At 34.7% G+C, this 24398-nt stretch overlaps 2 protein-coding genes and 2 pseudogenes across 2 annotated transcripts; 3 read left to right on the top strand and 1 right to left on the bottom strand.

Annotated features, from left to right (window-relative positions):
* The first annotated feature begins 1738 nt into the window (after positions 1 to 1738).
* On the top strand, positions 1739 to 5515 carry LOC139876529 (uncharacterized). The gene is made up of 2 exons (XM_071863865.1): positions 1739 to 4563; positions 4976 to 5515. The coding sequence occupies exons 1-2, from the start codon at positions 1860 to 1862 to the stop codon at positions 5320 to 5322; spliced, it is 3051 nt and encodes a 1016-aa protein (XP_071719966.1). The 5' UTR covers positions 1739 to 1859; the 3' UTR covers positions 5323 to 5515.
* Positions 5516 to 6621: 1106 nt separating this feature from the next.
* On the bottom strand, positions 6622 to 8157 carry LOC139876533 (uncharacterized). Its single transcript, XM_071863870.1, has 4 exons — positions 7934 to 8157; positions 7393 to 7480; positions 6775 to 6841; positions 6622 to 6675 (listed from the first exon to the last, which is right to left on the bottom strand). The coding sequence occupies exons 1-4, from the start codon at positions 8145 to 8147 to the stop codon at positions 6622 to 6624; spliced, it is 423 nt and encodes a 140-aa protein (XP_071719971.1). The 5' UTR covers positions 8148 to 8157.
* Positions 8158 to 9010: 853 nt separating this feature from the next.
* LOC139876181 (uncharacterized) lies at positions 9011 to 14669 on the top strand (annotated as a pseudogene).
* Positions 14670 to 16754: 2085 nt separating this feature from the next.
* LOC139876182 (uncharacterized) lies at positions 16755 to 23563 on the top strand (annotated as a pseudogene).
* The last annotated feature ends 835 nt before the right edge of the window (positions 23564 to 24398 follow it).

A 24398-nucleotide genomic window follows, 5' to 3' on the forward strand; every position in this document is an offset into this window, starting at 1 on the left:
CTTTCTCATCATCACATGACCCCATCAAATTAATTAAATAAACCAATGTACAAGTGTTTAAGCTAAAAATACAAATAAGTTCAACCTAAAAATGAATTTAGCTTCGTTATGCATTATGTTATCTAAAGAAAAATTCCATGGCGAGGCTATGAGTACAAGGCTGAGGGCACACTAATATATGCCACCAAAGGGCCAATGGTCCAGCGGTATCGAGGTAACTCTTCCAACCTTGAGGTTTCGAGTTCAAGTCCTGTTTAGGACATTTGGTGGTGTATATATTCGTGTTAGTGTTAGGTGCGTGTGAGTTTGCCTTTAAAAAAAACACCAATATATGCCATTGATGTCCTCGAGGACAAGGCTATCACAAGCCTATCACGAGCACTGTTGGCAATGGTCTTATAAGCTTAAAGTAATTGCTAAATAATACTCTCTCCGTCCCAATTTAATAGTCCACGGACAAAAAACACACAGTTTAAGAAAAAGTGACTGACACGTATACTTTCTTGTCTACTTTTCAGTTTTGCCCCTTACTTTTTACCTACATTTTTTCTTACTTAAATAAGCAAGGGTATAAAAGAACTTTAACCAATTATTCTTATCTATTTATGGAAGTGGACTATTAATTTGGGACAGACAAAAAAGAAAACATGGACTATCTAATTGGGACGGAGGGAGTATATGCCTCCATGGTTTTTAGTTGAAACCTCATTGAGGACGATGAATTTAGGCAATCTTACATTGACTATGAACACGAGTGATGTTGAGATTATGTGTCGGCCTAATAAAAACGTCGGGAATTTAAGTGGAGGAGTTTGTAACAATCTACCACATATCAAAATATGAGTGGTAAATGAAAGCAATAACTCTATTGAATCTAGCGCTAAAAGTATTTTTCATTTCTTTTTATATAAAATAAAAATAATATTGCCACTTTTTCTATGAATATAAATATAAATATAAATATGCTTACTCGTGCATATAAACACTTGCAACAACATACTAAACAATAAAATAATCTAATAGGTTGATGCGTAAATTCTTCAGTTTATTTTTATAGGTGTACCCAACTAAAATTTTGTTATCACACTTTAACTTTAGAAATTTTCATCTTCACACTTTAACTTCATACATAATTTATAATTATATATCACACTTTAACTTTATAGATTGATTGATATTGATATATTGATTCTTGTAATCTGTTTACTTGTAGTAGCTCACTGGGTGAACAAAAGACTTTTGAATAAACATGTACAACAAAAAAATTCATTAAATATTACTCCGCACAAAACACGTGGAATGTAAACATAAAAAGCCATGCGGTTGAATTCGAGTCCTACATGTTGGCGTTCAAATTTAACTGTTTTCTTTTTAGTGCATTATTACTTCAGCCTTCGTAAACAGTACGGAAATATAACAGAATTAATTAATTAATTAAGGAACATAACAAATTTAGATATGCATGATTGGTTTGTACATTCATAATAACTAGCCACCCCTTACAAATAACTTCTCAAAACCAACTTTTTGTACTACCAAATTTTGCATAATCAAATCCTTAAAATTAGCCCTTAGGGCTACAAATAGAAAAACTCATTAATTAATTAACTAATAATAATTAACATTAACCGTTAATAATAATAATAATTAATTAATTATTAGTTTATATTAAACAAAAGAATTTGGACAAAACTTTATGGATTACGGAGTATAAAGTTACATTACAGATTCACACCTTATGATAATAAGCATTTAAATTAAATTTATTGTATTCCTCACCTTACAACATTTCCTTGTCACACTCCAAACAATTCTTGAATATACGAAAGCAAGATTCTTTCTTTCAGAAGATTGCATCAATGAAAAAACTCTGTTCACTACGACATCATAAATATGTCGTCTTTTCTAGTTTCATTTTGGTTTGTTTTCTCCCCTCAGTTTCTTCCGTGGATGCTACAAGTGACACGGATCGTTTGGCCTTGTTATCGGTCAAATCACATATAAAATCAGACCCGTATCAAATCATGCCTACATGGAACGATTCGTCCCATTTCTGCAACTGGACAGGTGTCGTGTGTGGTTCAAGGCACACTAGAGTTGTCACACTCAATTTATCGTCAGGTGGATTTTCGGGTACAATATCACCTGCAGTTGGTAACCTGTCGTTTCTTAGAACGCTTGTGCTAAGCAACAATAGCTTTGAAGGCAAGGTCCCACAAGAAGTTGGAAAGTTATGGAGATTAAGAAGGCTATTAATTACGAATAATTCTTTATCAGGTGAAATTCCTTCGAATATATCTCAGTGTCTAAATCTTGAAGTACTTCATCTTGGTAAGAACGATTTCGTAGGTACTTTTCCTAATGAATTTGAATCGTTGCGTAAGCTACAGGTTATTAGCATCCTCTCAAATAATCTAACAGGAGAAATACCCAAGTTTATTGGAAACTTTACGTCCCTTGAAGCTATATCTGGTTTTGATAATAATTTTCATGGAAGTATTCCAGATACTCTCGGCCAATTGTCTAATTTGTTGTATTTCGGGTTCGGAAGTAATAATCTTTCGGGCGTTTTACCTCCTTCGTTTTTCAATATTTCATCCTTGACGACAATAGATTTGCTCGACAATCAAATTGGTGGGAATTTGCCTCAAGACATTTCACAAAGATTTCCTAGACTCGTAAACTTAAACCTTCCAACAAATAAGTTCACTGGACATATTCCAGTTTCATTATCTAATGCCTCGAATCTTGAACTGCTAGCACTCAGTAGAAATGAGTTTACCGGAAGCGTACCAAGTTTCAATAGTCTAACAAAATTGACGAGGTTTACAGTTAGTGTTAATCATCTTGGAAATGGGAAACTCGGTGATTTGAACTTTGTATCCTCTTTAGCTAACTGCACTAACTTGAGTATTTTAGGTTTCGGTGCTAATAATCTCAGAGGATTTTTGCCAAAATCGATGTTTAACTTTACACAGCTTACGGAACTCATAATAGGAGGAAATTTGATTTCTGGAAGTATCCCTTATGAGATCGGACAGCTAGTTAAGATAACTAGATTGGGTATGTACTCAAACCTATTCACTGGTACAATTCCAGATTCAATTGGGAATCTGGTAAACGTCGGTGCAATGTCTCTTGTCGGAAACTTATTATCAGGCTCTATACCCTCGTCATTAGGAAATATTACCCAGTTAACCATGCTCTGGTTACATACTAATAATCTGGTGGGACCGGTACCATCAAGTTTATCGAACTGTAATGGCTTGCAGGAGTTGGATCTTCATAGGAATAATCTCAGTGGGTTCATACCTGAGGAAATTATTGGTCTTTCTTCCTTAATAAGATTAGACCTTTCTGACAACCATTTTGTGGGTCCTCTTCCTTCCCAAGTAGAAAAGTTGCGGAATGTGGGTTTTCTTAACATTTCGAATAACATGTTGTCAAGGTCGATTCCATCAAGTCTTGGAGCTTGCACGAGTTTGGTTGAACTATACATTTCAGCGAACGTCTTTGAAGGTGAAATTCCATCGACATTTAGCTCGTTGAAAGGGCTAGAAGTTCTCGATCTTTCAAGTAACAACTTAACCGGGACTATCCCTGAGTTCCTAGGAGATTTTGTGTTCCTCAAAAGTTTGAACTTGTCTTTCAATGGTTTCGAGGGAAAGTTGCCTGATACAGGAGCTTTTAGAAATGTAAGCAAAGTTTATGTTAATGGAAATGCTAAACTTTGCGGCGGATTTCCAGAATTTCAGTTGCCCGAGTGTTCGATTGATCAAGAATCATCCAAGAAAAACAAAATTTCTCATACCATGATAATCATTTTTTCGGTACTTGGCGCGATTTTCGTGCTAGTTGTGGCTCTGGTTTCTTACTTAATTTGGAAACGAAGATACAGTAAGAAGGTTTCGTCGGGGACTAACTCGGACAATGAAAAATTCCCACGAATTTCTTATAGAGTCTTACATGAAGCAACTAATGGATTTTCGTCAGCTAACTTGATCGGTTATGGAAAGTTTAGTTTCGTCTATAAGGCGCTTTTGAACCAAAAAAATGGACCGGTAGCTGTTGCTGTGAAAGTACTAAAACTTTCAGTTCATGGTGCTCGTAAGACTTTTGAAACAGAATGTAAAGCTTTGAGAAATATTCGACACCGAAATCTTGTGAAAGTCATAACATCTTGTTCAGGTGTTGATTATAATGGAAATGACTTCAAGGCTCTTATCTACGCTTATATGGTCAATGGCAGTTTGGATGAGTGGTTACATCAGAATCGAGTGGTTAATCAAGATATCGAGGAGGAAACAAGGTCTTTAAACTTCATTCAGAGGCTGAACGTTGTGATCGATGTGGCTAGCGCACTAGTTTATATTCATTGCCAGTGTCGATCACCATTGGTTCATTGTGATATTAAACCTAGTAACGTTTTGTTAGATGTCGATTTGGTTGCTCATCTTGGTGATTTCGGCTTGGCAAGATTTTTTCAGGATACTGCACATGATACTTCAACAAGCCACACAATATCGCTTGGTGTAAAAGGCACGATTGGTTATGCTGCTCCAGGTAATTTGTTCACAGTTACTTATTTTGTTCACGGTTACTTATTCTACAAAAAGATGATTCTTTTTAAACTATTTATGTTACCTGGTAACTTTTTACTCTGATTATATGCTTTAACAGCAGCTCTGTTGACCGTTTTCGCCCTTCCCATAGCCACTCCCAACATGTTTACATGGTGAGGTTGGAACCGAGACCTTTTTTATGCCTTACAATTAGGCCACTGTGGTGATGGTTATTTTCCCAAAATAAGCATGTGTGTATTATTTTACAAGTGTGTATAGACATTATAGTTATAAGATTTTCCCTAACCCCATGTTCTAAGTACGCGGCTCAGTCATCTGTGGCCGGTTCCAACCCTTCCTTGCTATCTTGTGATGGTTTATATTCTACAAGAGTGGTTTGTTTATCATTGCAGAATATGGAATGGGTAGTCAAACATCAACATACGGTGATATCTACAGTTTCGGGATCCTCATACTAGAGACATTTACCGGAAAGCACCCTACTCATGAAATGTTCAGTGATGGTCTAAGTCTTCATGGTTTTGTGAAGACGGCTATACCTGACCAAGTTATGAAGATAACTGATCTCATCCAACTGAGAACGTATAAGTCCATCAAGGAGTGCCTGACTGCAGTTTATCAAATTGGGATTAATTGCTCAATGGAATCGCCAACAGATCGGATGGACATCAACGATGCATTTAATCAACTGCAGTTTGTTAAGAAAACTTTCCTTGATAGTAGGAGTAACTTGGCGTAAAGACACAAATTAAGTACAAGTCATCTGAATTATTATAGCATAATGCTACTGTTTGATTTTGGTTCACTGATGTTACATAAAGGTGTAGCCAAGTTATTTGTCCAACCTTTTAGTTATCAAAACATCATCATATTCATAATAATGCCTGAGTACTATAACTGTAGAAGAATGTGTGTATTATTGTAAACAACTTTGTAACTTTGATTTCGTTAATGTGAAAATAATCTTTTGAACACTTTTTAAAGGTCATTTTCTCCTTAACCTTCCTCAAATCCAACCCACAACAAAATAAAATGAACATGTAGTTGCATGGTGTTTTTGTTTTATTCTATGTAGATCGCATCATTTATGTAAATCCTATAAACAGCGTTTACTCTCTGTCATATGTGATATGTAAATTGTAAAGGTAATGGAGGACAATTTTGTAATAAATCACAAAACAAGTGTTGATTTTAAATGTCCATATTCTTGTAATTCTGGTGAGTTTGTTTTACATACAGTAAAAATTGATAAATAACTACAAAATATTTGTGCATAGTTCCCACACATATCCTTCCCTTATTTTATATGGCAATAAAAACTAAATAAAGATTATTATACAACATTACCACAAAACATATATTAATTTTATTATAAGTTCACATCACAAAAGGTTACAACATCAACAGCATACAAATACGTAAGAAGCTTAGAAAAATCCTAAACGGAAATTCACATTTATTTGAATCTTTTGCATTAAGACATGTCTAATACAATAAGTCACAAACAAACACTTCTTAATATCACTACATATTAAGTTTCAGACTATTAAGTCAATTAAGTCAAAAAACAAATATGACCAAATGTGAGTACTTAAAAAGGTCAAAATGTGATTATTTAAAAAGGGCTTTTTGGTTCATATCTCTTTGTCTAAATAACATGTGTACGTTTTAATAGAGAATATTTCTATAAACATCACAAATTCAGATGAATGAGTAAAATATTATGGAACCAATATAAGAAATTTTCAACTGAACAGAGTATTATAAACCAAAAACAATGTAAATTTTGTCCATCACTGACCACATATAGTCAGCTAGGATTGAGTTATTCTCTTAAACAAAGATCCCGAAAAGGGTCAGTGGTTGATAAAACCAAGGTTCATACGCTCGAGCCAGCGAAAGCCCTAAACATACACAATCTCTGCACAATTATATCAGCTAAATAACCATGTAACCCGTTAACAGAAAGTTCACCATTTCCTGCACAACGAGACACAAACATCGACCCATTTTGTGTTTTTTTCGATCTTGCAACAACTTAGTCATACAACCCCTCTTCTTCCCAAACATCCACAAGAAAATTAACCATTTCCTACGATATTTAGAAGTTGCAAATAGTAAATCAGAAACAAATAAATAGCGGTTTTTATACAGGGAGTAGTAAGATACACAACACAGAAAGATGACTTACGGGTAGAGGAATGGGCCTTGTAAAAGGCTTGTTGCTCCCAAGCAAATTATCATACGTTGCATTCCAACTACACAAAAATAAGTTCATTTCATGTTATTTATCTAAATAATCTGTCAAATTTGTGTATGTATTAAACTGGGTCAAGCTCAACTAAACCAGTAACAACCCATGCCCAAAATGACACCCGATGAAAAGGAGTCATCTTTAAAAACGTTTGAATCAACATACGAATTTACTTAGAGGCAAAGTTTAAGGATAACTTTGATAACTAAACTGATGATCAAAAAGATTATAAAACATGAAAGCTTGGTTGATAGCTTATTTATATCTTTACAGCAAAAAATTACAAAAGGGTTAGATGAAATAATTAGGAATATCCAGCAATAGCAAGGTAGTTTTTAATCAAGAGATGAAATACTAGATTAGGCTAATATATTCCATAACTAGATTATAAGTAACTTTAGTATAGTTTCCAACTTTAAATTGCTTCTTGAAAATACACATACTTATGAATCAATAAACCTGCATATAATCAAGAAACCGACGTGTGGTTTTCTTATTCATTCTACAATTATTGATAATTCAACGTACAACTTAAAGAATTAATATAGTATTCACCTTATAGAAGGTTCTCGAGCTTTCTTTCTCTTACTAGATCCCTTATCTCCTATCCATTGTTGCCTTGTCTGATTCCAAAGAAGAAGACCTTCAAACATAAACACATTAACAATGGTTCAATGTCAGATCAGGCAGTTTGGGTAATGAGATAAACCATCAAACTTTACCACGGGTCATACTAGGTCAAGTTGGGTTCACTTAGCCTTGCAAACACTTATCATACATATCAATTTGTAACTTTATATATATAATAAATGCATTAAACATGATTACACATTCAGATAATTGACATAACAGAGATAATACATAGCTTAGATCAATCTATTTGTACATAAATACAGAGCAGTTAGTTTTGCTACATCTAGTTAATATGCATGAACTTTTCAGATACTTTTTTGTCAACTATCAGTATTGATTGGTTAGTAGATACATTAGTTTCCCTCCTATACTGAGAAGCCCCTTTGAATATATTTAGAATATATTTGAATATAATTGATTAGTTAATATTGAAACTATTGTGAATGAATTATAGATGACTTACCACGATTTACAAATTCAGAAGGATTGTTTCCCGAACTACAATGTCCATCAAGGTTTGGATTCAACATGCTAACCGATGAGGCGCTTAACTGCGATTGAGCAGCACTATTATCCATCTCGCGTGTGCTGCTACTCCACAAATCTTGTACTGCGTTACCTTTATTTGTAGCTTCGTCTTTTACAAAAGATCCAATGGGCTTTTTATCATTAGTCATAAATGGGACCTTAGGACATCCAAGACAACTTCTGCTCTGTTGCAAATAAGGTTTACAACCATAAATATGATTAGGATAAACTATAAAGTGTTGGTATAGTAACCCAAATATTATGAACAAGCATTTTCAAGAACAAGATACTGCAAATTGAAGACAAAGACGGGTGACGAAGCAATCATATTTGGATAAGGGAAACTCTTACATGGGTCACCTTTTGTAAGTATGAAAACTAACAAATAATATGCCACATAAATAACATATTTTCATCACAATAGTATAAAAAGACTACATTACAATTCAAATCTAAACATACAAAGAACATTTTTATCTCTTTTCATTGTGTGGTTAGCAGATTTTATTCACCCATAACAGAAAGTTCTTTATTGAACATAAAAACTTACATTGAAAAGAGAACAGAGTTTACCCTTCAAGTTTTTCATCACCCAACGCATAATAGCACAGTAATTATCTGAAACCATACAAAAGAAACTATTTCCTAACAATTTATCCAATTGAAATAGAGAACAAAACTTCATATACATCCTTTTTTGCATAATCCCTGTTTCTAACGAGATCAATAATGTCTAAATTGAACTAACACGATCTTTTCACCACAACAAGCATAGCATGAAAGAATAGAGAATCCCGCTAAACCTATATTTTCTTGCTTAATTATTTATTTTGCTTACACAAGAAGCAAAACATTAGATTCCAAGAAACAATCAAAAGTTAACCATCTTGATAAAGTAAGGTTACTAGGTTGTTAGATTACCTATTCTTGTGTTGCTCACCATAAAACATCCCTTATTACACTCCAAACAGTTCTTTTTTCATTGTATTATACAAAATCAAGTTTCTTTAAGATGATTGCATCAAGGAAAAAACAGTGTTCACTACATAATAAACATGTTGTCGTATCTTATTTCGTTTTGGTTTGTTTTGTCTTTTCAGTTTCTTCTTTTGATGTGGGAACCGGAACCGATCATTTGGCCTTGTTATCGGTCAAAGCGCAGATAAGATCAGACCCATATCAGATAATGGCTACGTGGAACGATTCGACCCATTTCTGCAACTGGACAGGTGTTGTGTGTAGTTCAAGGCACAGACGAGTTGTCGAACTGAATTTACGTTCAGGTGGATTTTCGGGTACAATATCACCTGCAGTTGGTAACCTGTCGTTTCTTAGAACGCTTGTGCTACACAACAATAGTATTACAGGCAAGGTCCCACAAGAAGTTGGAAAGTTATCGAGATTAAGAACGCTAACTTTTTCGATTAATCATCTATCAGGTGAAATTCCTTCGAATATATCTCGGTGTCTAAATCTTAAAGAACTTAATCTTAGTCGGAACGATTTCGTAGGTACTTTTCCTAATGAATTTGCATCATTGCTTAAGCTACAGGTTATTGGTATCCGCTCAAATAATCTAACAGGAGAAATACCCAAGTTTATTGGAAACTTTACGTCCCTTGAAGCTATATCTGGTTTTGATAATAATTTTCATGGAAGTATTCCAGATACTCTCGGCCAATTGTCTAATTTGTTGTATTTCGGGTTCGGAAGTAATAATCTTTCGGGCGTTTTACCTCCTTCGTTTTTCAATATTTCATCCTTGACTCAAAGATTTCCTAGAATCGTACGCTTTAACGTTCCAACAAATATGTTCACTGGACATATTCCAGTTTCGTTATCTAATGCCTCGAATCTTGAATTGCTAGACCTCCAAGAAAATGAGTTTACTGGAAGTGTACCGAGTTTCGATAGGCTAACAAAAACTGACGAGGTTTATAGTTGATAAGAATCTTCTTGGAAATGGGAAATTCGGTGACTTGAACTTTTTATCCTCTTTAGCTAACTGTACTAACTTAAGATATTTAGGTTTCGGTGCTAATAATCTCGGAGGAGTTTTGCCTAAATCGATGTTTAACTTCACTCAACTTAAGTCACTCACAATAGGAGGAAATTTGATTTCTGGAAGTATCCCTTACGAGATCGGACGACTAGTTAAGATAACTAGATTGTTGATGTTCTAAAACCGGTTCACTGGTACAATCCCGAATTCAATTGGGAATCTAGTAAACGTCCGTTCAATGTCTCTTTTGGAAAACTTACTTTCAGGCTCTATACCGTCGTCTTTTGGAAATCTTACCCAGCTAAGCTTGCTCTCTTTACAAACTAATAATCTCGTGGGACCGATACCATCGAGTTTATCAAACTGTAAAGACTTGGGAGCAGTTGGATCTTTCAAGAAATAATCTTGATGGGTTCATACCTGAGGAAATATTTGGTCTTTCTTCCTGGATAGCATTAGACCTTTCTAACAACCATTTTGTGGGTCCTCTTCCTTCCCAAGTAGGAAAGTTGCGATATTTGGTTTGGCTTAACATTACGAATAACATGTTGTCGGGGGTTATTCCATCTAGTCTTGGAGCTTGCACGAGTTTGATTGTACTATCCATTTCGGGGAACGTCTTTGAAGGTGAAATTCCGTCCACGTTTAGCTCGTTGAGAGGGCTAGAATATCTTGATCTTTCCAGAAACATCTTAACCGGGACCATCCCCGAGTTCCTAGGAGATTTTATGTTCTTTGACACTTTGAATTTGTCTTACAATGGTTTTGTGGGGAAATTACTGGATAAAGGAGCTTTTAGAAATGTAAGCAAAGTTTCCATTAACGAAAATGCTAAACTTTGCGGTGGATTTCCCGAATTTCAGCTGCCCGAGTGTTCAATTGATCAAGAATCATCCAAGAAAACCAAAATTTCTCGTACCATGATAATCATGATTCCAATACTTGGCGCGATCTTCGTACTAGTTGTGGCTCTGGTTTTTTACTTAATTTGGAAACGAAGATATAGTAAGAAGGTTTTCTCGGGGACTAATTTGGACAGTGAAAAATTCCCACGAATTTCACTTAGAGTCTTACACGAAGCAACAGATGGATTTTCGTCGGCAAACTTGATTGGTTATGGAAAGTTCAATCTCGTCTATAAGGCGATTTTGAACCAACACAATGGACCGAAACTGTTGCTGTGAAGGTATTAAAACTTGCAGTTCATGGTGCTGATAAGACGTTTGTAGCAGAATGTGAAGCTTTGAGAAAAATTAGACATCGAAATCTTGTGAAAGTTATAACTTCTTGTTCAGGTGTTGATTATAATGGAAATGACTTCAAGGCTCTTATCTACACTTATATGCTCAATGGCAGTTTGGGTGAGTGGTTAAATTAGAATCGGGCGGTTAATCAAGATATTGAGGATGAAACAAGGTCTCTAAACTTCATTCAGAGGCTGAACGTTGTGATCGATGTGGCTAGCGCGCTAGTTTATATTCATTGCCAGTGTGGATCACCGTTGGTTCATTGTGATATCAATCCTAGTAATGTTTTGTTAGATATCGACTTGGTTGCTTATCTTGGTGATTTTGGCTTGTCAAGATTTTTTCAATATACCGCACTTGATTCTTCAACCAGCCACACAAATTCCCTTTGTGTAAATGGCTCGATTGGTTATGCTGCTCCTGGTAATTTGTCATCAAATTCATTATTATTTTATAAATGTATAACACTTTTTTTCACAATTACTTATTCACAAAAGATTATTCTTTTTAAGGTTTTTACTATATATGTTAGCCGGTTATTTGATGTATGCAATTAGGTACCTCTTGACCATTTTCGCCCTTCCCCTAGCCACTCCACGAATATTTACATAGTGAGGTTTGAACCAGAGATATATTTTACGCCTTACTACTAGGCCACCTTCAATGTTGCAAAAATCACTATTCGGGGATTACTCGGCCTGGCCTTTTTAGGGAGTACTCGACAACTCGGAGAGTACTCGGATGTTGACCCTTTTTACTTTGATGTATTTTGACCTAGTTTTTGACCCGTGCTCCGAATTTTGACAGATTTCCTAGTAATTCCGAGTTTTAGCAGAGTTTTCCAAGGTGGCCTTACTACTAGGCCACCTTGATGATGGTTATTTCCTAAAAAAAAATCATGGTGTTTAATTTTACAAGTGTGGTTGTTTATAAATACAGAATATGGAATGGGTAGTCGACCTTCAACATACGGAGATATCTACAGTTTCGGGATCCTCATACTAGAGACGTTTACAGGAAAGCACCCTAATCATGAAATGTTTAGTAATGATCTGAGTCTTCATGGTTATGTGAAGATGGCTATACCTGATCAAGTTATGGATATAACTGCCCATCCTGCTGAGAACCAGACAAGAAGAAAATACACATGATCATGAAACGTATAAGTTTATCAAGGAGTGCTTGGCCGCAATTTATCAAATTGGGATTAATTGCTCCATGGAATCACCAAGTGATCGGATGGACATCAACGATGTCTTTAATCAACTACAGTTTGTTAAGAAAACTTTTCTTGATCGAAGGTAGGAGTAATTTGGCATAAAGATGCAATATACAAGTCATCTGAATTATAGCATAATGTTAATGTTGTAGTCCAATATTAGTTATTCCTATTAAACATAATTTTCATAACAATGCATCACATTTAAAACTATAGAAGGATATGTGTATTGTAAAATCTTTGTAGATTTGATTTGATTTGATATTCATATATTGTTTTAGTTTGCATCAGCTCTGGTGATCATATCCATTAAGAAACGCCATACTAGTTCATGCACTATACATCTAAGGACAAAGTCAATTTGTTACTGGATTAATTGTGTTACATAATTGTAACTAGCCAGATTATGTATGTTAAACAAAACTTATATAAAGTTTCGACAACAAATAAGTCATCTTTGACGATTACCCATTCCTTCCAAATTGACACATGAGATGTTGTTAGAAACCACAATTAAGGTGCTTGGCTACTAATAGAGATAAAATCATCAATTCTCATCAATGAAAGCCCCTGTATTTATAGAGGAGATACATATAACCTAGCATATTACAATTAGGAAACCTCTTGCTTGTATGACAAGTCGAATACAATATATGGAAACAAATACAAACATAATATAATACGACTCCTATCTCTTAGTCTGCTAACTCGTCTATTACACCGCCACAATCGAAACGGGAGGTTGTCGGACGTTTAGACTGTCTCGTCAAAAAGAACACGAGGAAGCCCCTTGGTGAATATGCGTTTGCCCATTGGCCCACGAGCATCTTGAGTTCTTGATAATATGCTGAGATATTAGAGAAGCTCTCTAAATCTGTGTTTGAAAATTGATGTTGTAGATAGATAGATTGCACGCAAATTCTCGTTATCTTAAAGAATATTAGCCAAGGATGTCCATGCTTGCTCTGATGTTGCTCCTAGTTTGATAATTGTGTGTAAGAGATCATTGGAGAACTATTGTATCGATACATGACCATTGTTCACGGTCGTCCGTTTTAGGAGATTTGGAGGTTTCCATTTTTGAAGGAAGAATATAATCAGAAACCTTATAAGCACGATAGCAAATTTAGAGAAAATCAGCCCAGGTAGTATATTGTGCTCTTTTTCCATCTCTAATGTTTCTGGAATATTAATTAATTAGAGAAGTGGTGAACTACTGTTCATTTCATTTCATTCAAAAGTTATGAAAGCTTAGAATAGTTTTATTCAATTAGATATTTATTTTATATTTTAATAAAAAAATATTTTTTTTTGAAAGGCAAGGTTTGGAATCACTGACGGGGATAGTAACCACCCACCAGATCATTTTCTACGAACGCACGCGCTTTCGGGCGGAAACTCGAGCCGCATAACAGGGACCGGATCCAGCAATCTATATGGGCATGTGGACCAGGCCGAGTTCCTGAATGAGAAACAGTATAACGTCCAATTGGAACTTCTTAGGAGGCATGATAAACCCAAGGATCAAACTCATAACCTCTACCTACCCAATACTCAAGGTATTGGGGTAAACCACTTGATCGCGAAGTCAGGTTACGTAATAAAAAAAATATATATTGATGCTATTTATTAAGTGTTTTAACAAAAACGATTTAAACGTATTAAATATACCTGGAAAACGGGTCGAGATGGGTCGGGTTGGGTCAAAGATCAAATGGGTTCGGGTCGAAATGGGTCATGGGTCGAAACGGGTCAGAATTAAAATGGGTCGAACGGGTTGGGTCGAGACCCGGGTCGGGTTGGGTCAAAACCCGGGTCGGTTGGGTCGGGCTACTAAAAAATTTCTTGTTTGGGTCCATAATTCCTAACAAGTGGTATCAAGAGCTCATGGTTTCGAGTGGGAGCGATGGCGATTTGAAAGCATGGTGAACGAACGACGGGTTTTGTACAACATGTATCGAGATCAAAGAATTTTGTTAGAAGATCGCGAAGAACTCATGAGTATTTCTATGTACTCATGAGATAATCTATTAAAATTGGTCTATGATTATAATAGGTTATCGTGGTGATTCGCGGTGGTAACGGAGTCGGTGGTCGGATCGATATGTTTTGTTGTAGAAGAGAGATTTTTCGAAATTCGGAATTCTGGCGCAGCTGTGGTAGAAAATTCGTAGCGGTTTCTTTAACCGTTGGATCTCCGTGATATTTTAACCGTAGGTTTTTGACTCATAGATCTGGTCTTGTACCAAATTTTAATGGGATCAGACGGTTCGATTAGGAGATACGATTTTCCGAAGTTTCAGTAACTCGGTTTTGGGTTTAATTGCAGAGCTGTGGTAGAAAATTCATATAGGGTTCGTTAACCGTCGGATCGTCGTGAAACTTTTTCTGTAGGTGTTAGACATGTAGATCTAAAACATAGCCAAAATTCGTAGCGATCGGACCGTTCAATTTGGAGATATATTTTTTCGAAAATTGCAGCCGCCAGGAAAAACCCTTTTGGGGTTTGTTTGCGCAGCTGTGCGAGAAAATTAATTGTGGGTTCGTCTACCGTTGATCGACTTGATTTTTGGACTGGTGATGCTACACACATAGATCTAGTTTTGTTAAAAATTCTAGGTTGATCGGACAGTTGGATTTTCAGTTATGATTTTTCGAATTTGGGCAGTTTCAGGGTTGAACTTTTTCGGGTTTGATGACGCGAGTGCGAGACGGTTTTTTGTCTCGTGAAACTTCAATCGATACGACCTGTGTTTTCAAAGATGTTGGTTTGTTATGGAAGCTCAGGAGGGTGGTTTTTCTTTCGGGTTAGAGCGGGTGAATAACGAACAAGATGCATCGGGTTGAAAGTCGACAGTGAGACTTATCGGGGAAGTTTGTCGCTTGCGTGGTTATGAAACTGGGTGACCAAGCGTATGGTCGAATGTTCCAAGATGATTGGGATATTATGGAACTTGAGCTTTCTAGGATCGTTGAGGGTGTCGGAAACTCGGTTGAGTTTAGTAATCGACGGAAGTTATCGAGCTAGTGGGAGTTAGTCAACTAGTAGAGTGATGGAGATAATTATGCGACGTTGTTCTCCAAAGTTCTCAAGATTAGTGTGATGATTCCGGGTAACACTAGAGCTTCGAGTACTTGTTTTACTCTCCGATGGCAAAGAAATTTGCGACTGACTGGTGGTACGAACCAAGTTTCTTCTCGAGTAGCCGCGGTTTTATTTCTTACTCGTACAGTGGGAGCGTGCTTAGGATGAGAAGATGGGTTTGTGAAATTCATAGCTATGAGAAAGTCAGTGTACCAACGAGGAAGCGGAAAGTTGGAAAAGTTAGTAGACTTCAAGGTGGTGGTGACGTTCTCACTAGGGTATCTTGAAGAAGAGTCTACAAAGGCGTCTGTTGGAGTTTTTTTTGTTGGTGAAGGAAATCATTGATGGACGGGAAATCCTGTACGAGGGTGGTCGTTGACATGTGTGTTCGGGATTGGACGTGTCTAGATCGACGTGTGAGCCATGGTTGTCTCATGAAGAATCCTATATCTGAAGAGTCGCATACTTCAGTTGGTCTTCTAGTGTAAGAAGATGATCTTCGTGTTAGAAGATGGTGGCGATAGAAACCGAGATGACCCAAGCTAGTAACTAAGAGATTGGATTATCACTCAGCGGTGTTTTTTGGTGTCGAAAGACTTCATTTGCTCGCGGGCTAACGAGTGAAATGCGGGGTGATTCGGGTAGTTTATCCGGCGGTATCAAAAGGAGTTGGTAATCGGCTAATCTAGAGTTATTGTGGGTGTAATAAACATAGTTGACGGGGGACGAATGTTGAGATTGTTTAATGTCTCCTTCGAGTGGGAGATTGTTGAGTGCGAAGAAGAATTAAACACGGAAAGTAAATCAAGATAGCTTGAGAGATAAGTTTTGCTTGGAGGTCAAGATAACTTATGGAGCAAGTATTTGATTTTTGGAATGTTCTTTAGGTTGAAGGAAAAGCTATACTTGGCCATCAAGTTGTTTCCTTTTATCGTTTTGCACTATAAATATAACCCTATGTAACCTGTAATTGTGTGCACAAAAATAATAAAGAAAGATCTCTGGTTTGCGCCCGTGGAGTAAACTCTTCTCTGTGTTTTGGAGTTGGGATATAACCACGTTAAATCAATGTGTCGTTTATTTATCGTTTCATGCTTTATTTTATCGTTTGTCGTTGTGGGTTTGGTGATTGGTTTAAATCACCGGTCTTGTTTGGGTCCATAATTCCTAACACAAGATTCTTTCTTTCAGAAGATTGCATCAATGAAAAAACTCTGTTCACTACGACATCATAAATATGTTGTCTTTTCTAGTTTCATTTTGGTTTGTTTTCTCCCGTCAGTTTCTTCCGTGGATGCTACAAGTGAGACGGATCGTTTGGCCTTGTTATCCGTCAAATCACATATAAAATCAGACCCGTATCAAATCATGCCTACATGGAACGATTCGACCCATTTCTGCAACTGGACAGGTGTCGTGTGTGGTTCAAGGCACACTAGAGTTGTCACACTCAATTTATCGTCAGGTGGATTTTCGGGTACAATATCTCCTGCAGTTGGTAACCTGTCGTTTCTTAGAAAGCTTGTGCTAAGCAACAATAGCTTTGAAGGCAAGGTCCCACAAGAAGTTGGAAAGTTATCGAGATTAAGAAGGCTATTAATTGCGAATAATTCTTTATCAGGTGAAATTCCTTCAGATATATCTGAGTGTCTAAATCTTAAAGTACTTCATCTTGGTGGGAACCATTTCGTAGGTACTTTCCCTAATCAATTCGAATCGTTGCGTAAGCTACAGTTTATTTATCTCTACTCGAATAATCTAACAGGAGAAATACCCAAGTTTATAGGAAACTTTACGTCCCTTGAGTATATATATCACACCCCCAGTTAGGGCCTGGGCGAAATGTGATTCAATATCATAATACATACCAACATATTATAAAATGAGAACAATAACTATATGAATAAAACCAAATTGTATTTGAATAAACGCAGAGGAAGAATTAATAATGTCGTTACAAGAATTATAAATTGTTCAAATGCAGAAAAGTAAATATGCGATAAGTCTTGATCCTAGCCAAGTAAGTCATCACATAAGCAGTAGATATAGAGGTCATGATCATTCAGTACCTGAGACAAACATGCTAAAAGTGTCAACCAAAAAGGTTGAGTGAAATTCATAGGTTTAACAAATATGTTTGACCGTTTGTTTTTAGACCACAAGATTTGTTATAAAAGTAGATCACGCAGATCCAAAAGTAGTACTGATTCGTGATATTTTAGACTAAACGTTTGTTTTATTGCCCCGATGATAAGTTGGCAGTACCTTATCACCATGTTTAAATCATTATTAAGTAATACAAAGACATCGCGGTCAAATGTATCGGGGACGTTACTCCCGATAGGCCTACCCCCAATAATTAAGAATGCCTTATCCTGAAAGCAATTAAAAAATATCACTGTGGGGTCTTAGTAGCATAAGCTAGTCATAGTACAGTTTAGGTTCGTACTTGTGTCTAAGTTGTTTAAAGTATAAAAGCAGCATGTGTCTCACCCTAGTAAGTATAAAAAGTGCTATAGCAATAAGAGTGGGGCTATGAAAGTCACCTTAGTAATTCGATGAGATAAAGTAATCCTTAAAGAGGAAGTATGGATGATCGAAGCACGGAATAAGTCAACCTAAGAATAAGTTGAGAATAGTTTAGATGTTTTGCCCGTATTATGATAAGTGTAAGTATTTTCTTTTATAGTAAGTTTAAAGAAGGTTTATCGTTTAGGAAAGGCTTTTCATACTAGACAAGCTTCCAATCTAACACTTTCAATTTAAAATGGCCTTTTCAGGTCATAGGTTTGTGAGCCACAGGATCCTTTAACTCGGTAATCCAAACTCTCCGCCTAGACTTTCGAGCGTCCATCCACTCGAGAAAGATCAAGATCTATACCCATCTAATATACCGTTCCAATACGTTTTTAGGTGCGTATAGGAATACAACACTTTAAATACTTTATACAATAAGTATTTACTTAAGTTCGATTGTATTATCGTTATTAAGATTGTTTGGTTTTTAAATCCTAATAATAAGTAGGATATATTTAAGTAGGTAAACAAGTGTTATACATAGAAATTGTGTTTTATGAATGGGTATGTATTAATATCAAGTTAATATGTGTATATATATATATATATATATATATATATATATATATATATATATATATATATATTTATCTTATATGTTAAAATATGTATAGTTTAATTTTAAGTTTTATGTCAATATAAGTACCAATAATTATCTAAAAATGCTAACAAGTGTTTTATTGATTTCATAATAGTAAGTGACATGTATAAAACATTATCAAAATTTTCTATACATAAATATTAAGTTTTATGTATTAAATATTAAAAAAAAATTTATAGCTAAAATATAAATAAATAGATAAACAAGTTTAACAACACATTTTATATTTTTCTTAGGTTCTACTGACCAAAATAAACTTAGGAAAAATTTATAAATTTTTGTTATGGTGTAAAAGTATTTATTTCTAATTTCTTTTTCGGTTCAAGATAAATCAAAGTTTATAAAGTAATAATTATTATATCAACTCAATTAATTCATCTAAAATTTTCATATGCCTAATATAGTGTATTAAGCTTAGAAAAATTATTTGTACATTTATATTAATAGTTTAACTATTTAATTCAACTTTTGTATTGTTTTTAGTTTAAATTCGGAATTAAATAGAAATATATAATTATTAATTATAAAAATAATTTTTATAACTTTCTTATTAGTTCCTAAGTAATTTCCATTGATTATTGTAGTCATAAACATGTTATATCATTAAATTCTATTTTTCTTTTTAAAACAGATTTTCCGGTACTGTAGTAAAAGTAGAAGAAAATACAAATTAATTATTTTAAATGACAAATAAATCAAACATAAATTTTTATAATTACTTTTATGACCTAAGGAACAAGCGAAAATTATAAAACATAATATATAAAATTGTTTACTATTTATTTCTTCATTATCTATATATACCGAATATAAAAAAAGTCAGTTTTTGATTTTCAATAAATATAAATTCGAATGTATAATTCATAAAAATAATTTTTATAGTCATTAGGATACTTAATACTAATTATCATGTATTTACATTATTTATTATAATTAATTTCGTATTTATTTGGTATTTAACATAAAACTAGCACAAAAATATGATAAAAACTAAATAAAAACTATAAAAATAATATAGAGAACTTACAAAAATAATTTTTGCAGAGGTTTGAGAGTATGATCTTCAAGTGAGAATTAATTTTTGAGGTGTAAAGGATTTTGAAAGAAATGGCTAGTATTTATAGGTGAAAACTTGGTATAAAAAAATTGTATAAAAGAAATAAAAAGAAAAAGAAAAGAAAAATAAAAATATTAATAATTGTATCAGCCCATAATTTGTATTAAATAAAGAAAAGTGTTTTTATAAAGCTAGATCTAGATCTAGAATAAAATTAAAAAAATAAAAAGCAAAAAGTATTAAAAAAATTTTTTGTTTACTATTCGGCGCTACAGTAACTTTTTATATATATATATATATATATATATATATATATATACATATATATATATATATATATATATATATATATATATTTTTTTACAATGACTATAACCTTCATTTTTATAAAAGATATCATTGTATAGATTAGTTTTTGTAAGTGGTAACATATTTACATAAACTTTACATCTTATAAATATGTATATACTTTTTAGTTATATATAAATATATATGTATATATAACTTTGTCAAGTATAAAGTTTATAAATTTAACTAATAAACTTATGTTACTTGATATGAATTTATATGTTGTAAACTTATTTATTTTAAGTATACATTATATAAATTACTTGATAAGTTTAGGTTTCGTTATATAATATAAACTTATAGATGTACTTTGTTGAATAATATTTATCCGTTTAACGTTTGTTAGTTTCGTATATATATATAACGACCATTCATTAATACTTAATCTTTTTTTTTCGGGCATTTTAAATTATACGGAAGAAAATATAGATGAAAAAATGAGGGTCGTTATAATATATATGGTACATATAACAATTTTCATGGAAGTATTCCAGATACTCTCGGCCAGTTGTCTAAGTTGTGGTTTTTTGGGTTCGGAAGTAATAATCTTTTGGGCGTTTTACCTCCTTCTTTTTTCAATATTTCATCCTTAAAGGAAATAGATTTGCCCAACAATCAAATTGGTGAGAATTTGCCACAAGACATTGCACAAAGATTTACTAGACTCGTACTCTTTAACCTTCCAATGAATAAGTTCACTGGACATATTCCAGTTTCGTTATCTAATGCCTCGAATCTTGAAGTTCTAGCACTCATCGTTAATGAGTTTACTGGAAGCGTACCAAGTTTTGATCGGCTCACAAGATTGACGTGGTTTGCAGTTGGTAGTAATCATCTTGGAAATGGGAAATTTGGTGATTTGAACTTTGTATCCTCTTTGGCTAACTGTACTAACTTAATACTTTTAAGTTTCGAAAATAACAGTCTAGCAGGAGTTTTGCCAAAATCGATGTTTAACTTCACTCAACTAACGGAACTCACAATAAGAGGAAATTTGATTTCTGCATCCCTTACGAGATCGGACAACTAGTTAACATAACTAGATTGTCTCTACAATCAAACCTATTCAGTGGTACAATTCCAGATTCAATTGGGAATCTAGTAAACGTCGGTGAGTTGTCTCTTTTGCGGAACTTATTATCAGGCTCTATACCCTCGTCTTTGAGAAATCTTACCCAACTAAGCAGCCTCTGGTTACATACTAATGATCTCGTGGGAAAAGTACCATCAAGTATGTCGAACTGTAAAGGCTTGCAGACGTTGGATCTTCATAGAAATAATCTCAGTGGGTTTATACCTGAGGAAATTATTGGACTTTCTTCCTTAATAGCATTAGACCTTTCTGAAAACCATTTTGTGGGTCCTCAGTGGGTTTATACCTGAGGAAATTATTGGACTTTCTTCCTTAATAGCATTAGACCTTTCTGAAAACCATTTTGTGGGTCCTCTTCCTTCCGCAGTAGGAAAGTTACGAAGCTTGGTTTTGTTTAACGTTTCAAATAACATGTTGTCGGGGGCGATTCCATCTAGTCTTGGAGCTTGCATGAGTTTGGTTGCACTATCCATTTTTGCAAACGTCTTTGAAGGTGAAATTCCATCAACATTAAGCTCGTTGAGAGGGCTAGAAGTTCTTGATCTTTCAAGAAACAACTTAACCGGGACTATCCCCGAGTTCCTAGGAGATTTCATTTTCTTCGACATTTTGAACTTGTCTTTTAATGGTTTCGAGGGAATGTTGCCGGATAAAGGAGCTTTTAGAAATGTGAGCAAAGTTTCCATTAACGGAAATGCTAAACTTTGCGGTGGATTTCCAGAATTTCAGTTGCCCGAGTGTTCGATTGATCAAGAATCATCCAAGAAAACCAAAATTTCTCGTACCATGATAATCATGATTCCAGTACTTGGCGCGATCTTCGTACTAGTTATTGCTCTGGTTTTTTACTTGATTTGTAAAAGAAAATATAGTAACAATAAGGCATCCTCAGGGACTAATTCAGACAGTGAAAATTTCCCAAGAATTTCTTACAGAGTATTACATGAAGCAACAGATGGCTTCTCGTCTATAAGGCGATTTTGAACCAAAACAATGGACTGAAAACTGTTACTGTGAAGGTACTCAAACTTGCAGTTCATGGTGCTGATAAGACGTTCGTATCGGAATGTGAAGCTTTGAGAAATATTAGACACAGAAATCTTGTGAAAGTCATAACTTCTTGTTCAGGTGTTGATTTTAAAGGAGATGACTTCAAGGCTCTTATCTACGCGTATATGGTCAATGGAAGTTTGGATGATTGGTTACATCAGAATCGGGCGGTTAATCAAGATATCGAGGAGGAAACAAGGTCTTTAAACTTCATTCAGAGGCTGAACATTGTGATCGATGTGGCTAGCGCCCTAGTATATATTCATTGCCAGTGTGGATCACCATTGGTTCATTGTGATATCAAACCTAGTAACGTTTTGTTAGATGTCGATTTGGTTGCTCATCTTGGTGATTTCGGCTTGGCAAGATTTTTTCAGTTTACTGAACTTGATTCTACACAAAGCCACACAAATTCGGTTGGTGTAAAAGGCACGATTGGTTATGCTGCTCCTGGTAATTCGTCTTCAAACTCCTTATATTAGAATTACTTATCCTACAAAGCATACACTTTTTGACTTATTCTATTAAAGAAGATTTTGTAAGGTTTTTACTAATTTATGTTACCGGGTAATTTTTTACTATGATGCATGTGGTTTTAACCAGGTGTGGTTTTTACAAGGTATATTTTGACCATCTTTTTTTCCTTCCCCTAGGCCCTAGCCACTCCCAACGTATTTACATAGTGAGGTTAGAACCCGAGACCTTTTTTACGCCTTACTACTAGGCCACCTTCAAGTTCGAAAAAATCACTACTATATTTTGACCGAGTACTCGCCGAGTTGCAAAAACCGAGTACTCACCGAGTTGCGAAAACCGAGTAACTCCAATTTCTGGTCACCTTGGTGTGTTTTTTATTTTAGGCCACCTTGGTTCCAAAACTCATGTGTTTATATTTTACAAATGTGGTTTGTTTATTAAATGCAGAATATGGATTGGGTAGTCGAACATCAACATATGGTGATATCTACAGTTTTGGGATCCTCATATTAGAGACATTTACAGGAAAGCACCCTACTCATGAAATGTTCAGTAATGGTCTGAGTCTTCATAGTTTTGTAAAGATGGCTATACGTGACCGTGTTATGGAGATAACTGATCTCATCCATCTGAGAACGTATAAGTCCATCAAGGAGTGCCTGACTGCAGTTTATCAAATTGGGATTAATTGCTCAATGGAATTGCCAACATATCGGATGGACATCAACGATGCATTTAATCAACTGCACTTTGTTAAAAAAAAACTTTCCTTGATAGTAGGAGTAACTTGGCATAATGACACAAATTAAGTACAAGTCCTCTGAATTAATCAATTACTGTTTGATTTAGGTTTACTGAGGTTAAATAAAGGTGTAGCCAAGTTATTTCTCCAACCTTCTATTATCAAAACATCATATTCTTAATTGAGCGTCACTATTATAAGTGTAGAAGAATATGTGTATTATTGTAAAGAACTTTGTAATTTGATTTCATTAATGTGGAACAGTTTATAAAGGTCATTTTCTCCTTAACCACATCCTCAATCATCTCTTTTGGTAATCAAATCCAACCCACAACAAAACAAAATGAAAATGTAGCTGCATGGTGTTTTTGTTCTTTTCTATGAAGATACCATCATTTATGTAAATTCTGGGAACAGTGTTGCGTTTACTCTCTGCCATATGTGATAATGTGATATGTAAAGGTAATGGAGAACAAATTTGTAAAAATCACTAAACAAGTGTTGATTTTAGATGTCCATATTCTTGTAATTCTGGTGAGTTTGTGTTACATACAGTAAAAATTGATAAATAAGTACCAAATATTTATGCATTGTTCCCACACATATCCTTCTCTTATTTTATATGGCAATAAAAACTAACAAATACCAACTAGACTGAACAACACAAACTAAATAAAGATTGTTCATACATTAATTTTATTGCAAGTTCACATCACAAAAGGTTACAAACATCAACAGCATACATACAAATACGTAAGAAGCTTAGAAAAACCAGGGATTGGTAAAACAAAAAATCAACCCTCACCACGGTTGTCATGTAGGGATGGCATCGGGCCGGGTTTAGGTCGGGTTTAGTTAATCCCGGACCCGAACCCGATTAAGAAACCCCGCCCCATACCCGG

This window comes from Rutidosis leptorrhynchoides, chromosome 11, assembly GCF_046630445.1.
Source record: "Rutidosis leptorrhynchoides isolate AG116_Rl617_1_P2 chromosome 11, CSIRO_AGI_Rlap_v1, whole genome shotgun sequence".
NCBI classification, from domain to species: Eukaryota; Viridiplantae; Streptophyta; class Magnoliopsida; order Asterales; family Asteraceae; genus Rutidosis; species Rutidosis leptorrhynchoides.